Source organism: Callorhinus ursinus, unplaced genomic scaffold (assembly GCF_003265705.2).
Source record: "Callorhinus ursinus isolate GAN/ISIS: 27379988/994484 unplaced genomic scaffold, GSC_fseal_2.0 scaffold2, whole genome shotgun sequence".
NCBI classification, from domain to species: Eukaryota; Metazoa; Chordata; class Mammalia; order Carnivora; family Otariidae; genus Callorhinus; species Callorhinus ursinus.
In genome coordinates this window covers 28,046,675-28,064,256 of record NW_027397064.1, presented here as the reverse complement: position 1 = coordinate 28,064,256, position 17,582 = coordinate 28,046,675, and the positions used below count along the sequence as shown (strand labels likewise).

The 17,582-nt window shown below is 41.6% G+C and overlaps 1 protein-coding gene and 1 non-coding gene across 5 annotated transcripts in view; both read right to left on the bottom strand.

The window, feature by feature from the left end:
* Positions 1 to 17,582, bottom strand: part of CMKLR2 (chemerin chemokine-like receptor 2) — a 30,429-nt gene that overhangs the window by 11,765 nt on the left and 1,082 nt on the right. Inside the window, exon 2 of one of the 4 annotated variants that reach the window (XM_073879576.1) lies at positions 1,829 to 1,905. In XM_073879576.1, the coding sequence (XP_073735677.1) occupies positions 1,829 to 1,905 (77 nt within the window). The remainder of the gene's footprint in view (positions 1 to 1,828; positions 1,906 to 17,582) is intronic. The other 3 variants (XM_073879583.1, XM_073879578.1, XM_073879580.1) reach the window with 3 other exon arrangements.
* TRNAK-UUU (transfer RNA lysine (anticodon UUU)) lies at positions 10,432 to 10,504 on the bottom strand. Its single transcript has one exon. It is a non-coding gene; the product is annotated as a tRNA-Lys (tRNA).

Here is a 17,582-nt window from a genome sequence, read left to right as displayed (position 1 = left end):
CCCAGGACCCTGGGATCATGACCTGAGCCGAAGGCAGACGCTTAACCGACTGAGCCACCCAGGCGCCCCTCGACTTTTAAACTTTTAAATGTGGTTCGGCTATAGAGGGAAGCATTTTGTTTATCTATCCTGACAAAACACAAAGATTCCTTCTGGCAGAACATTTGGTGAATGCAAAGGGGTTTAATTTAGTTCCATAGTGAAGAGTTAGATGGATTTTTATGGACAATTGCAAAAGTCTTAAGAAAAGTTAGTCTCTAATCTACTTGGAACAGAGAGAAAGATTTGATGTTGCTGATCTTTGTCTATGAGGATTGCCCTTGTAGAGTTCCCCCATCAACCCTGGTAAAAAATGGACTTGAGAGCTGAATGTGCCACCTGTGAAAACCTTGAGGGAACATGTATTTTGCTTCTGAATGAATGACAGGAATGAGTAGAAAGAATCAATTGACATGACAGAGAAACTCTGGTGAATACCAGAGATCTGTGACCCAGCAAACTTTATTTTCCAAGGGCTGTCTTCTTAGGGAAGAGAGATTTTTTTTTTTTAAAGAATGTGTGTGTGTGTGTGTGTGTCTGTGTGTGTGTGTGTGTGTGTGTGTCTGTGTGTGTGTCTGTGTGTGTGTGTCTGTGTGTCTGTGTCTGTGTGTGTGTGTCTGTGTGTCTGTGTGTGTGTCTGTGTGTGTGTGTCTGTGTGTGTGTGTCTGTGTGTCTGTGTGTGTGTCTGTGTGTCTGTGTGTGTGTGTCTGTGTGTGTGTGTGTGTGTGTGTGTGTGTGTAGGGGGGTTATTTGGAGGCATTGCTCAGTATTTTCCACTAGCTATCAAATATAAACTCTATACCACACCCCAGGTTGTACTCAGGATGTTTGACACCGGCAGAATATTTTGCTGCCCTTTGGGTGAACAATCTCTACTTGGAAGATGCTGTAGTACCGCAATGTTTTATAAAGATACTCTGTTGATTCGGTCAAAGGAAGCAAAGGAGGTTTAAATTGGAACAAAATGTTGGGTGGTTCCAGTGGGAGGTGATAGAGCAGGGATTTTCATATCACTTCTCCCACCCCAAGCCCTGGCATCACATAGCCATTAATAGAGAAACATGTCACTTATCTGTAGTTCTTGTGTCGTTTATTACTTAATGTCAGACATTAAGATAAATAACAACCGTCCTTGGCATACTAGGAAGATGGAAGTATTTTGGTTTGGCTCAAAAAAGACAACAAAAAAAGGGGAGTGTTCTGGCAATGAAGCTCTTGAATGTCATGTTTAGTTACTTGGATTTTATCCCATTGCCAGTTGGGAGCAAATAAAAATGTTTGTAGCAGGGAGTGACACCACTGAACCTTTGTTTTTGTAAAGATCATCTGGCAGTGGTTTGGGAGAATGTCACCATGACTGAAGCCAAAGATGGAAGGGCCTTAGGCATGAGAGTGAGAATAAAGGTGAGGGAGACATCTCTGATAGACTTTCACCTGGGAAATTAATAGACACTTTCAGGAAGCTTAGCTAAACTGAGTATAACCTTCACAATAATTTTTTTATTGAGTTGGCATTAAAATGAACTTCAGATAGGAAAGCTAACTAATTTTAGGCATACAAATGTTTTATTCACTTTTAAAGGCAGTGGGGTTGGGAGAAAGTTCTTCCTTTATGTGAAAAAAAAAGACAATTGAATTAAGTGGAAATGAAATGATACCTATTTTCACTCTGTTGGGGTCCAGGTCTTTTCATAAAAAGGCACCTGCAAGCTGATTGTAAGTCTAAACCCCAGGTTTCGCTTGAACAGTTGAAGAGGACACAGCACATATTTGCAAAGTCAACACCTACTTACGTCTCCGTTGTTTCAATGCTTCACCGAGAAATTCGTGTCCGGAGTCGTACAATCTGTATGGCTCTGTGGATTGCTCAGAGAAAACAGTGAATGATTAATTTTGGGTCAGGGAGAAACCTGCAGGCTTAATTTGTTTATGAGACTTTGGGCTAAGGAACACACAGGTATAACTGAAATACTCAGCAATAAAGTGGTCCCTGAGCTCTGGAGTCACAATGCTTGTGATTATCTGATCCCAGTCCCACCTCATTCTGGCTCTGGAATCTTGGACAAATCACCTCCTACCTCAAAACTTCAGCTTCCTCGCTTGTAAAATGGTATAGGAATAGCACTAACTCACAGGGGGGCTGCAATCATCACGTAAGGAAATCCTCAAAAAGAGGTCTACTCAGGATCTGGCACATAAAGCATATTCATGATTTGATTATTGATTATTGCCAGTTCAGGACTAAATCCAGCACACAGTGGAGGGGGAGGTAGAATAGAAGAGGACCTGTTTGTGTTACTTCATGAAAAATGTGAGAAGAGGGGCCTCGGGGGTGGCTCAGTCGTTAAGCGTCTGCCTTCGGTTCAGGTCATGATCTCAGGGTCCTGGGATCGAGTCCCACATGGGACTTCCTGCTCAACAGGGAGCCTGCTTCTCCCTCTCCTCCCAGCTTGTGCTCTCTCTCGCTATCTCTCTCTCTCAAATAAATAAATAAAATCTTAATAAAAAAAGAAAAGTGTGAGAAGATTTTAAGCAGAGATTTAAAAACTTGTTTTGGCAGAGGAGACCCTGGGTGGCTCAGTCTGTTAAATGTCCGACTCTTGATTTTGGCTCCAGTCATGATCTCAGAGGGCCTGCTTAAGAGTCTCCCCCTCCCTCTCCCTCTGTCTCTGTCTCTGTCTCTCTCTCTCTAAAAAATTAAATAAATAAAATTAAAAAAAAACTTGTTTTGGGGGTGCCTGGCTGGCTCAGTCAGAAGGGCAAGCCACTCTTGGTCTTGGGGTCATGAGTTCAAGCCCCACGTTGGGAGTAGAGATTACCTAAATAACTTTTTAAAGTATAAATAAATAAATACTTGCTTTGTTTTGGGGCACCTGGGGGGCTCAGTCTGTTAAGTGTCTGCCTTCGGCTCAGGTCATGATCTTAAGGTCCTGGGATTGAGCCCCACATCCAAGCCCCACAACCAGCTCCCTGCTCAGTGGGAAGCCTACTTCTCCCTCTGCCCCTCCCCCTGCTTATTCTCACACACTCGCACTCTCTCTCTCAAAGAAATAAATAAAATCTTTTTTTAAAAATTTGTTTTGTTTTGTGGGCTTCATATTTTTAAAAAATATTAAATCTGTATGGAGTTCACACATTGTTAGATGCACGCCTTCTGAAGGTGTTTGAGTTGGGGGCCCCCCTGTGTCTAACCCTCAGATACCACTATTGTCCCCATATCTGGCCAAAAGTGGTGAAAAATGGATACTATAGAGCATTATATTCCTCTTACTTCTCTCTTTTAAATAAGCTACCTATTTACTTTTGAATAAGGATATGGTCTAGGCCTTTTTACTTTTTTCATTCTTTTTAAATGTAAGCTCTACGCCCAACATGGGGTTTGGACCCATGACACCGAGATAAAGAGTCATGACCAAGACTCACATGTTCTACCAACTGAGCCAGCCAGGCACCCCAACACAGCCTAGGTCTTTACCTCACTTCTTTCCAAATTTTACCCAGAGTCTGGGAGAATCACCACCATCAATAATGTAATGTTTCAAAACCTTGGTCATAGCAAAGAGAAAACCCCAAATCAGTATTTCCTTGAAAAGGGATTTTTCAAGTAATTTCTTAGCAGAAGGAATGCGGGTACTGAATTTGAAAACCTCGATGGCACAGGACTTGTGTAACTTTTTTTTTGTAGGGCATATGACTACACAGCTGCTAGAGATCCGAGTTTTCCCAATTTATGTTTTGGATATTTTCATTCACATAAATGGTCAACACTAAAGCTTTCATCTTTTTTAAATGTCTTCTGACAGTGTTATGTCTCCTGAAGAATTGATTTTGGAAGCAGGAGTCACAACAGGGCACCTCACCGATTACAAGACCTCTCATAAGTAGATACCACCCATGGTTTAAATTCCGAAAAGTCAGGGGCACCCAGTATAACTCCGTGCAGCCTACCATAACATACCGGTTTTCTATTTCATCATTACTCGGCACTGAAGATGTCTTGCTTCTCAGTCACATATTGTCAATGACATTTACAGAAGTCCAAGGGGAATACCCGATTTAGGGTGGAAATTGAATGGGCAGCCACTGGAGTCTTACTTTAATTTATACTAAGACATTTCCTTTCTTAAGGAGAGAGAAGGCCAGGGTGCCTGGGTTGCTCAGTCAGTTAAGCGTCAGACTCTTGGATTCGGCTCAGCTCGGGATCTTATAGGTCCTGAGATGGAGCCTCGTGTCAGGCTCTGCTCTCAGTGGGGAGTCTGCTTGAGATTCTCTCCCTTTGCCCCTGTCCCCACTCGCATGCTCTCATGCTCCCTCGCTCGCTCTCTAAAATCAATCAATCAATCTTAAAAAATAGTTTAAAAAGGAGAGAGAAGGCTATTCTAAAAGAGAAGGAACAAAAATCAAGGGACTTGCAGAATAGACTGAATTTGTAGCCACTTCACAAAACAATACTGTGTATCACGGGGAGAGGTAGTAAGTGAACTTGGTCAAGGAGTTGGAAAGGAAACTTGTTTTGGTTGCAACAGTAAAGTTTTCTCAACAGCCAGCAAAAATGTGGGGGCTGGCGGGAAGGGCAACAATTCTAGAACTTCCGCCCATTCATGTAAGATTATGCCTGACGATATTTTTGCCTTTTTCCCTCCCTGGGAGGACATGGGAGGGGGTGTGGGATAAAATGTAGTTGCAGAAGATAAAATAAAACCTAAGTTGAAAGTCTTGCAACTGAGCATTATCAAACAGTTGGGCTCCAGAACCGTTATTTTGGTGGTTTAGAGCCGTTCGTCACGAACATTTAAAATTATTTTATGGCAATGAAAACAAAGCTGGCAGCCTCAGCCCCATCTTGTCACGGTCAATCTGCCTTAGGAGGAGTTTGTTAAGGTTGGCAAAACAGATTTCGAGAAGACCACTGGAAAGCGAAGGCGGCGTAAAAGGAAGGACTCAGGAGACTGAGGGGACTCAAAGTTATGTCTTTGTTGGCATGTTTGAAGCAAGCTAGTGAGAAAGGAAAACTGAAGGAGTCTGATAGCTGTCTGCAGATACTCGAAGATGAGGAAAAAGTGAGACATTTACTCTCTGTGTTTCTCATGTTGGAGCTAGGGCAAAAAAATGTTGGCGTAACAGCCAGGAAAATTTTGGCTTAGTAGAAACAAGAATTTATAGCTGTTCAAAACGGAGAATGTTAAAAACCTACCAGCCAACAAATCGAGCAAACAGATGCATAGCATTGGGTGGGCACTGAGGAGGGTTCGGGCACAGGCTGACTGCCTGACGGGGAGGCTGCAGAAGGCACAGAGGCATGCACGAAGGGGGGTCTTTAATTTCATCTTTTAAGAGCAAGAATCTATGACAACTGTTCTTGAGATTATTTTTGAGCCCTTATTTTCTATCTACTGATTAGGACACTGAAGATGAGGAAAATTGCTGAACTTGGAAAAACCATCAGCCAGCAAGCTGGCATGGTTCAAATTCTTATCCAAATTTGTGAATGTACATGTTCTTAACCTTTAGGCACCCAAGGCACAAGAAGACTTTCTCAGGCAGGAGAGATTCTGAGAATGACACTGACTTCAGAGAATAATTCTACTTTCCTTTACTAGAGCTATACCTGTGGCTAAATGAAAAAAACGAAACAAAACAAAACAGAAAATGAAGCCGTCTTCCCTACAAACGAGGATTCCTAGATAGGAGGAAGTTGAGAATGACATGAGAGCTGCTTGGGTTCTTTCTTAGAACCTCCTCACCACTCACCACCTGCCACCCCCACCCCCAGGCCCAGGGGACCAGCCTGGGCACACAGGTTGTAACTCTGAGCTCCTGTTGCAGATGCATATTAATCCTGTGTCATAGGCCCCCGCCTACCCAGAAACTATTCTGTTCCCGGGGCTGGTTCTGACTCCTGCTGTTAAAGTCCCTGAAAAATATGGAAAAGTGAAGAACCAAACTGTCTGACCAGGAACCTAAACCAACTCCCACATAGCTCCGTGGCTGGATGTCTGAGGACATTCAGGCAAGTGCATTAGTCTTCACGGCTCTGTAGCAGGTGAAGTCTCTCTTGGTGAACTGGACCAGGTATGAACCTAGAGGACTGAATTTGCCAAAGGCTTCTCCTTTCCTCCTGGATTCACTGGGATTTCTTCTTGGCTTCCTAAGGGCAAGGGTACTTTCAAATGGCATGTACCCAGGTCCTAGCTTACCGCTTTGGGCATAGGACATGGATGAGAGAGAAGAAAATCAAAAAAGGGGAGGAAAACTTTTTTTAAAAAGATTTATTTATTTATTTGAGAGTGAGAGAGAGAGAGACAGAGACAGTACAAGCAGGGGCAGAGGCAGAGGGAGAGGGAGAAGCAGACTGCCCGCTCAGCTGGGAGCCTGATGCAGGGCTCGATCCCAGGACCTGGAGACCATGACCTGAGCTGGAGGCAGACGCTTAACCATCTGAGCCACCCAGGCGCCCAGGGAAGAAAACTTTTAACCCAGTTTCTACTTCTGATCAAAGCCCTCCAACCAACCCTCACTGTGAGGCTCCATTTTTTTCCAGAACCTTTAAAGGGAACTAGGTTCATTATGGAAACAGTGTTCCCTAGATGTTAGCAAGACCCACTGTCACATCTCGAGTTTTCTTGTTTCTTTCTTTTTTCTCTTTTTAAAAGATTTTATTCGGGGCGCCTGGGTGGCTCAGTTGGTTAAGCACCTGCCTTCGGCTCAGGTCATGATCCCAGGGTCCTGGGATCGAGCCCCAAGTTGGGCTTCTTACTCAGCAGGGAGCCTGCCTCTCCCTCTGCCTGCTCCTTCCCCTGCTTGTGCATGCTCTCTCTCTCTCTGACAAATAAATAAATAAAATCTTTAAAAAAATAATAAAACAATTGTGAGCCATTTTACATCAATACACTACTGTGGATAGTTTGTGATCTATCTCCGAACTTTGGGGCATCTCACTCTATACATTCAAGGATTCCATTACAACTTACAATATAATAATAATTTACTATTATCCCAGCCATGGGAATATTTCCTTATTGTTTGCCCCCTTAGCTCACCCAAGAGTTCAGCCTGCATGATGTAGGGCCAAGATCAGAGTAAGGCAAGTGAGGCAGGGTCATGTAAGAGCAGGGCCAGATCCTGACTTCGCTTACAATTTTGATATTTTTTTGTTCAGCAGATGTTTTGCATTCGTTTTGATTAATGAGATTTTTGGTACCTATGACAATTTTGTGTCAATTGCTTCATCCTATAGTGTTGGCCCTGCCATAACACTTGACCCCATTTAAGTCCACAGGTACCAAGTAGCCTGGTGTGTTGAAAAGGCTTTGGAACCAAGGAGAGATGATTGTAAGTTTTAGTTCTGCATGTTACTAGCTTCATGACTCTGGATGAGTCACCTTCCCACTGGGGACCCCAGGGGTCTCCTCTGGAAAATACAGGGGACATTTAATTTTAAACTTTTATGAGAAGCGCAAAGATGGCAGGACAACAATGTATTCTAGCTCTTTTAACTACCCTCCATGCCTCCAAGTAGCACCAAATCTGGTGCTTTGCACAGAGTGGGCATTCAAAAAATGTCTTCTAGTCAATGTTTTTTGCACACTGAAACAAAATTATAGACCAAGGTCCAACAGGAAAAGCCCACACAAATTAGAAACATTCCGCAAATAAAACCGAAACCTCCCCGAACAAGAACATTGTCCCTCCCTCTTTCTTCCCAGAAAAAAAAAAAAATAAAATCATTGCTCTCTGATTTATTTAATTATGGCAAATTATTTTTTTTTCCGGGAAATAGTCTATTGAAATATTTCAGGTTTTGAGTGAAGCAGACTTGCATAATCATCCAGCCCTCAGGGATTTCCTTCCATCTAAAGATACTAGTACCACCCTAATGAGTCAGATTTCATAAAATGTAACATCTGTGAGAAAAGGTTATAAACATGCAGTAGTGCCCAAAACAGCTGTGGGACTGCCGAAGAAATAGAATCTCCACTGCCTAAGTAGTTCTTCATATTTGCGTTTGCATAACTAGAAGGTAAGCTGAGAGAGCATTTACATATTCCCCTCTTCCTTCCTTGACTAAGAAAGAAAAAAAACATAAATGAAGAAGGAAGGAAGAAAGGAAGGAAGGGGGAAGGAAGGAATATCATCAGATCCTGGTCCAGTGGTAAAACCTAGGACTGTATTTTAAGAGTTTTCTTTTTTTCTTAGTTCATCTTACAAGAGGCAGCTTTGCCATTTATTTACTGTCTATAGTGGTAGAAATGAGAGGGATGAACCACTTCTGAGGCCTCTTAACTATATTATTTTGTAAATTGGTTCTAGACACAGTAACTATACAATAAAATAGTCTGCATTTATTTAATATCTTTCTTTCATCTTTGATATGATTCACCTTGTCCCAGAGATGGAGGTCTGGTACTTGAGGGAAAGAAAAGGGATCTTGTGAAAGTCATTAAATACAGTGGTATGGGAGAAAGAATGGACGTATGCATATATCTGCACTGTTCCTATCGACTCGGTACGTGGAGAACTCAAAAGCTAAGTGCTTCACCTGGTACTCAAATCAGAAAGTATTTTGGCACCTATACAAGTCCTATAATATATCTTCAAAGAAACATAATATAAGCAGTTTGTTTCCTGGCAAGGAACTTAGAAGGAACTCCGTAACAAACCACTTGGTACAATTAAAAAAAAAAAAGATTTTTTTTAATTTTACTTTTAGCAAAGGTTCCTGTAACTTTTCTGTTCATCATAGATTTTCTCTAACAAGGCAAAGGTAGACAAACCGTTTTAACCTGAAGTCCAATTACAGAAAGTTATTAAAAGCAGAAAAAGCAGGCGCCTGGGTGGCTCAGTCAGTTAAGCATCTGCCTTTGGTTCAGGTCGTGGTCTCAGGGTCCTGGGATCGAGTTCAGTGAGGAGTCTGCTTCCCCCTCTGCCCCTCGCCCGGCTTGTGCTTTCTCCCTCCCTCTCCCTCTAATAAATAAGTAAAATCTAAAGCATGGCAATTCTAAGTTCATCTTTAAAACCACCATACAAGAGTGCCTGGGTGGCTCATTCAACTAAGCGTCTGCCTTCGGCTCAGGTCATGATCCCAGGGTCCTGGGATGGAGCCCCGCATGGGGCTTCCATTGGGCTCCCTGCTCAGAGGGGAGCCTGCTTCTCTGCCTCTGCCACTCCCCCTGCTTGTGCTCTCTCTCTCTCAAATCTCTCACATTAATAAATAAAATATTTAAAAAAATAAAACCACCATACAGAGTCATATTAATAGTAACCACAGAGGGTTTGAGTTGAAGACACTTTAGTTTTTCTTACATTCAAGATAGCCAAGTTTTGAAGGTTCTGAGAAGAGATATTCAGAATGGCCTTCCTATTACTTCTTAAAAAAATCTAATTTCAGGGGGGCCTGGGTGGCTCAGTTGTTAAGTGGCTGCCTTCAGCTCAGGTCATGATCCTAGGCTCCTGGGATCGAGCCCCGCATTGGGGTCCCTGCTCCGCAGGAAGCCTGCTTCTCCCTCTCCACTCCCCCTGCTTGTGTTCCCTCTCTCGCTGTGTCTCTCTCTGTCAAATAAATAAAATCTTTTAAAAAAAAATCTAATTTCACCATACTGACCTGGAAAATAGGACTTCAAGGCAGTGTCCAGAATGTTCGTTAGAAACTACCTGACTTCTCTCACTTCAGAATTCACTTGCTAAGCAAAACCTGCGTTGAACTTCGTGCCAGTTACTGTATAAAACAAATCATCTCCTGACAGGTTTTCCTAGTTGGTAATGTGCTTAGGCAGCAATTACAGGCCCTGAATTTTTTTCCTAAGATGGGTTTGTTAAGCCTACATCAAAGAGATAAGAGAAGATGGGCTAATGGCTTGTTCAGTGCCTTTTTATCATCCAAGAGAAGGGAATTGATGTGGTCTGCCTGGGCGGGGTCCCAGCCCACCACCTCCACTCACATTTCCACGATATGCACCATTCACCAAAGGCACTGTGACTAGTGTCCTGTGGCAATCTGTTCTGACGTTTAGACGTGCTAAATTTCTGCACCAAACTAACGCTTCTCCTTGACCGTGAGCTCTACGTGAGCCCACAAAGGGATGTGACTGCTTTAAAAAAAGGGGAAAAAAAGGTGAATTTGTCCTTGAAATGTTCTAATAGAATTAAGGGAGTGTTGTCCAACTCTGCTTGAACTGGTCAGGTTGCACCTGGGAGTACTGTATTCTTTTCTGCGAATTACAGTTTCAGAGGAACAATGATAAACTGGAGCATGTCCAGAAAAGAGACAACAGGACAGAGAGAAAGCTTAAAGTTACACCATGTGAGGAACTGAATGAATTGGTGGAAGCGATTCATTCTAGAAAAGAAAGGAGAGGATAATTTTTTTTTAATTTATTTTTTTGGTAATCTCTGTACCCAACATGGGGCTCAAACTCACAACCCTGAGATCAAAAGTCCCATGCTCTTCCAACTGAGCCAGCCGGGTGCCTCAGAGCAGGGTAACTTTTTTCAGAAGGTTCAAGGTCTGGTATGCAGATGAGAAAACTTTTATCTGACCAGAGAGCAAAACTAAGGACATGAGAAAAAGATACATTGTAGCTCAACATAAGGCAAAACTTTCTAAAGATGATGGTTGTTAAGATGTGTATTCATTTTAACAATATTTGTCAAAAAACATTTTAGAAAATATTTATTGAGCATCTACTATATGTCCTAGGCCCTGAACAAATAGTAGTGAATAGCAGTGAATAGAACCCCTGGAGCTTTCATTCTAGTGCAAAGCTGTGTCAGATGATGGCACATTTCTCATGCGTGGAAGTGTTTAATGCGGTAACCACGAATTGAGAGTTTTGTAGGAGGAAACCAGGAATTAAGTGTGACCGGGCTTGATGCTGTCTAAAGTTCTGCCAACCTTGAAACTCTAATGCTATACCTGATGCAGTTTGCTGGCTCTCCTGGCCATCGGTCAGGATGTACAGTTTTGATTCTGTGGCTTAGCCATAATCTCCTGCCAGTACATGCGTAAATGCAGTGCCTCCTTCACTAAGTGGTTTTGGAGGGATGGGGTGCCAGGAAGGATAAAAGTATGCCATACAATGTACCATGATGGGAAACAATTTTCTTATATCTCATTTTCACCCCCAAAGATGTAGCTGCCATTTCTCTTTGTTTTCATCTTTTTCAACTTGCCCTTATTAGTTGGAGAAAGGGAGTTCTCCCTTTACAAACCAATTTCTGTTCTTTAATCTCTTTAAAAGAGGGTGAAGTTAGTATGGCCAAAGATTATAGAATTATTGGAGTGCCTGGGTGGCTTAGTCGGTTAAGTGCCTGACTTTTGATTTCGGCTCAGGTCATGCATGGAACTTAACCAACTAAGCCACCCAGGCATCCCAATATTAGTGCTTCTGTCTGACTTTTGATTTTGGCTCAGGTCATGCATGGTCTCAGGGTTGTGGGATTGAGCCCTGCATCGGGCTCCGTGCTCAGGGGGAGTCTGCTTGAGATTCCCTCTCTCCCTCTCCTCGTGCCCCTCCCCCTGCTCACACACGAGCACTTGCTCTCTCAAATAAATAAATAAATCTTTAAAGATCACAGAATTATTGTCTGGTAAAGATTGAAATGAGATGTCAGAGACAATTTAATCTAGTCCCTTCATTTTATATGTGAGAAAGAGAGTTAGTAGAACACATAAATACCTGAATATGGAGTGGTGGGGGTAGAAAAAAAATCCCTGAATACCTAAGACAGAAGCACTAATAATTACTAGGATTTTAGGCAAAATATCTACTTTGGGTCCAGAAAGTTTTATAAAGAATCATGCAGAACTTCTAGAAATTACACAGTTAATATTTAAATTTATTTTACTGGATGCATAAAGTAGTAGCTTAGACCCAGTCAAAGGGAGAATGTAAACTAGAAGATAGATCTGAAGAGGGTACCTAAAATGTAGCACAGCGAGACAATGAGATGGAAAATGGGAAAGAAAGGCTAAAATATAAAGGACAGAGAGTAAAGCGGTCTAACATATTATCAAATCAACGTGGCAGAAGGGAATAAAGCCTTGTGCTAACAGAGAGTAAAGCGGTCTAACATATTATCAAATCAACGTGGCAGAAGGGAATAAAGCCTTGTGCTAACCAGGGGGTTAAAAGTAGGACCACGGTCAAAGTCTAGTTGATATGTGGGTGTTTTGAGCATCTAAAAATAGGATTTAAAATAATGCCCATAATATTCCTTTTTAAAAAAAGATTTTATTTATTTATTCATCAGAGAGAGGGGGACCACAAGCAGGGGAAGTGGCAGGCCGGGGAAGAAGCAAGATTTCCGCTGGGTAAGGAGCCCGAGGTGGGGCTCCATCCCAGGACCCTGGGATCGTGACCTGAGCTGAAGGCAGACCCTTAACCGACTGAGCCACCCAGATGCCCCCATAATATTCCTGATCAGGACAGAGGATGACTGATTTGGGGATCATTCAATCTGGCGATTCTGGAGAAGGACAGGGACACCTTTGTTCTGCCCTGATAGCATCCATAGGCCCTTCCATCTTCAATTTAGGAAGAAGGGTCATGTTTGAAGACAGGATCCCTTTGGCCTTCCCCAAATATGGAACAACTCCCTAAGACAATAAAATTGGAAGACAAAAACTCATTCTAGAAGGAAATCAGGACCATGATTCTAAGACCTTTTGTAAAATTATGAAATGCTTGGAAATTTCTTATACAGATCATGTTTTTGGTATCTACTATTCTCCTCTGGTAATTAACAGTAAAAGATTTAAGGTAAAAATAAATGTTTGTGGAGCAAAGAATACAGCAGTTGGACAGATATGCAACAAGAAAAGTGGGTAGAGTCAGCTGCTGAGGGAGAGGGAGGTGTCTGAGTTGCTGGGACCCCTCATGGATAAGGAGAGAAAACAGGAGCTGCTTTGAGCCTGGCTCCGAGGCTGAATAGCAGAAAAAGACAAGTGGGATCCTCCAGCAAGGCAATCAGTGAAATCTACAGGATTTCTTGTGCCTTTATATATATATTCAGACGTGAAATGACGGGGTATGTAGATCCCTCCTAATAGCTCAAAAGCTGGGTGGAGTTATGTTTCTGGCAATATGGTACTCTAGATACTCTAGGTATTTTTTAAACACTTTTCACTACAAAACCTTGAAAAACACTGGATTAAACATAACAAAATCATCTTTTTAAATGTATGGCTGAGCTGACAAGAAAGTAAGGAAATTTCTTAGTGGCCTGAACTGAAATGGGGGGAATCAAGAATGCAGAGAAACATCAAAGCCAGGGCTTATGCAACCTTTCCTTTGTTGTTACCACCATGCAAAGCTCAGAAGGTATAATGTAGGACCCAGAAATTTCCTTAAATGCCTGGAACCAATAAGTCTCTTAGTTTTTAGTGAGGGGCACTGATGCATGTTGGGGGCATACTTTCAACTCTGCCTTAGCCTTCATTTTCTGCTTGCAGAACCTTCAATTTCATCCAAGGTGAAAGCTTAGGGCCTTTTCATGGCTTTCTTGGAAATGCACAGAACCCTGGGCACAAGCACAACCCTATATTTGCATGTGGCCTTCTTGATTCTCAGGTATACGTCAAAGCTTATCAAAGCCTCTCGGTATGTCTCATTCCTCAAGTCTTTATTTTAAAGCTTTTGTTTAGGGGTGCCTGGGTGGCTCAGTCAGTTAAGCATCGACTCTTTGTTTGGGCCCAGGTCATGGTCTCAGCATCTTGAATGGAGCCCTGGATTCAGGGAATCAGCTTCCTCCTTCTCCCTCTCCCTCTGCCCCTCCTCCCCTCATGTGCCCATGTACTCTTTCTCAAATAAATGAATAAATAAATCTTAAATTTTTTTTTTAATAAAGCTTTTGGTTAGTCTAATGCTTTCCCTCAACTGGTATCCGTCTCCTCAGGCAGCTGCAAAGCTAAATAACTGCCTGTTATTATTTTCGATAAATGCTTATGGGAAAAAGCTTTCCACCGTAGGTGAGCTGACTTGTATCAAATATGGATAGTCTTGCAAGTGAGGCTTTGCAGGGAGCCACCAGACAGGTACATAATAATTCTCTGGGAATGAAGCTCTTAAGGAGCTCCCAAACGACTTTCTGTTCCTTTCAGTTGCTACCAGGCTGCTGGTCTTCAGAGTTCTGAAAAAGTCAATTCAGACCATTTTGCCAGTTTCTTATTGCTTTGTGGAGGACAGAGTTTTCTGAGGTCCTTACTCTGCTAGTTTTGCTCATGTCACCTGGATGGGGAGTTTGAATAGGCATATTTTGTGCATATGGGAACCACGTGGCTCAAAAAGCATGGTGTTCTTTTAAAAATTAGGCTTAGGGGTGCCTAGGTTAAGTGTCCAAATCTTGATTTCAGCTCAGGTCATGATCTCAGGGTCGTGAGATCAAGCCCCGAGTCAGGCTCTGTGCTCAGTTCTGAGTCTGCTTGAGATTCTCTCTCTCCCTCTACCCTCCTGCTCACCCTTGCTCTCTCTCCCTCTCTCTGAAATATATAAATCTTTAAAAAGAGTTAAAAAGCAAAAAATTAGGCTTATTAAGTCTAAGAATAGTAATATAGCCCACTTACTAGTTAAACTCCTACGGAAACATGTATATTTTCCCACCACCTTCTTCTCCTTCCTAAACTTGCTTTAGTTGTAGAGACTATAAAAGTGAATGAATGAGTGAATGAGTGAATGAGTCAAATTTGTGACTCATCAAAGGGTCCCGTACAGGGACTTAAACACAAAGAATATTCAAGGAATGGTGCTGAATCAAAACATATGGGCTCAAAATAGGCAAAATCGACCAATTCTCTATTATACTTTATCCTCACATAACACTAAATCTTTATCTTTAAAAGTTGTAAATTTTATGTTGATGATTTCCCACTTCCTTTAATGTTTATGGGATAGATCTTTGGGTGGAAAATGAGTACTATGATATAGTTTTAGCAGTAATTCTTTCCATAAAACAAGGGAAAAAAAGAGAGAGGAGGGATGGAGGGAAGGAGCGGGGAGAGAGGAAGGTACTCCTGTCCCCTGTCAAGGTGGTGGCCACTGACAAATTTTGAAAGTATTTGACTAATACCTAGCAGAGATAATTATTTTCCATCAGAAAACTTATAACTTGTTCAATTGAAGGACATTAGTTAAAGAAGCCTGTCTGGAAATAATCTGAAAAGATCTTTGTGTCTCATGTCTTCCTTAATTTGTTATAATGAATGAGTCATAATATTTTAAGAGGATTAGAGCTGCTTATAATGAGTGCTACATTTAAAGGACTAAAGAAGCTTTAGTAACAATATAATATAATATGATTATGGTACAACATAATATGATGGGACAAGATAATATGATTCTTTCATTTCCTGTTTTCACTAGCAAATTACAGAAAAAACACAAAGCAGCTTTTTGTTTCGTTCTTTGCTAGAGAAGAAAATATGAAGGTTAAGTAATATCTGGCTATATATACCCACTCAGGCACAAATACTGAGTTAACTCGATTTTATAAATATGTAATAAAATTGGTGTCATAAATCATTTTATCTCTTCTCTATGATTCTCCTTTATTAATAATGAATATAAAAGTGGGCCTTCAATGACTATGCTAGCAAAGATAGTCTATATCTTTGAAAATTGTTTCATCTGTATTAATACTTAAATCATTGAAGTAAAAGCCAATCGTATTTTCCTCAGTTCTTGTGACTTAATTGTGTGTCAAAACACTGAAAATTTGAAAAAACAGGAAGATTCTTCAAGACATCAGACCTGTTCTATTTAGCCTTTGTCAAGGAAAACCAAAAAGAAGGGTAGTTCCAGATTAAAAGAGAAAAGAGGGGTGCCTGACTGGCTGTGAGTGGAACATGCAACTCTGGATCTGGGGTCATGAGTTCAAGACCCACATTACATGTAGAGCTTTCTTTCTTTCTTGTTCTTTTTTAAAGCTTTTATTCATTTATTTGAGAGAGAGAGAGCACAAGGGAGAAAACGAGCTGGAGGGAGAGACAGAGGGAGAAGCAGGCTTCCTGCTGAGCAGGGAGCCCACATGGGGCTAGATCTCAGGACCCTGAGATCATGACCTGAGCCGAAGGCAGATGCTTAACCCACTGAGCCACCGAGGGGCCCCTAGAGTTTTCTTTAAAAAAAGAAAAAAAAATGTAATCTGTGACAATTTGTTAGATATTGATTTTTTGCCTTTATCTTTTTTTTTTAATGAGGTATAGTTACTACATAGTCTAGATCCCAAACTTGTTGCCTGAGCTTGTGGGAGAGCCATCAAGAGACAGAGTCCAATTAGCAGCCCTTCAGAGGCTGCTGCTACTACATAGAGCTCCTTTCTGGGGCCATGCCCTTCTAGAGTAGCTCACCTCCAGTGAGGATTGGAATGGAAGTAGAAAGGCCTGGCCATGGCGGCCCGGTGGGGGGAAATTCTGATGGGTCCATTTTAGCTTCACAGGTCCACCTCTGGCTATGGTTGCCAGTCCTACCTTGCAGCTCAATTTCTCCCCCTGCGCAATTGTCTTTCCACCTTCCACACACAGGTGTTGATCCTAAGGACACAATCTAACATCCAATCATTAAACTCTTCTCTGAGTTTTCTTCTAGAAGAACTCAACCTGTGACACGAGATGGATATCAGACAACCTCTAGGAGCGCCTGGGTGGCTCAGTCGTTAAGCGGCTGCCTTTGGCTCAGGTCATGGTCCCAGGGTCCTGGGATGGAGCCCCGCACCAGGCTCCCTGCTCCGCGGGAGGCCTGCTTCTCCCTCTCCCGCTCCCCCTGCTTGTGTTCCCTCTCTCGCTGTGTCTCTCTCTGTCTGTCAAATAAATAAATAAAATCCTTTAAAAAAAAAAAAGACAACCTCTAAATGAGGAACTTTTTTTTTTTAAAGTGTTGTTTTCTTTAAAAATGCCAGTGTCATCAAAGACAAAGAAAGGCTATGGATAGGTTCCAGATTAAAAGAGACTAAAGACACATGGCAACTAAATGTAATATATGATTCTGGACTGCATCCTATCTCAGAGGAGAATAAAACGCCAAAAAGGACATTATTGAAGCAATTGACAGTACTGGGACATGGATTAGGGATTGGCTAAAAGTACTGAATCAACTTAAAATTTCCCGTGATTATTAAGTATACAGCGATTAACTAGAAGAATGTCCTTGCTCTTAGGAAATAGACACTAAAATATATAGGGAGAAGGGAGCTGGGAGGTATGCAACTTCCTCCCAAATGATTCAGAAAAACTACATACACACATTATACAGACAGAACATAAACACAAATGGAGCAAAAATTTAACAATTGGTGAATAGAGGTAAAAAGGGATTTGAGAGGATTCTTTGAATTTTTCTTGTAACTCTTTTGCAAACTCGAGATTATCTTCAAATAATAAGTTGAAAATATATAAATAATTACAGGTCAACCAGATATGACAAAATATTAATAATTGATCTAGATTATAAGTATGTAATTGTTCTCTGTACTAGTCTTTTGACTTTTCTGAATGTTTGGAATTTTCATAATAAAAAGTTGGAAAAAAACACGGGCCAGGATATTTGCTATGT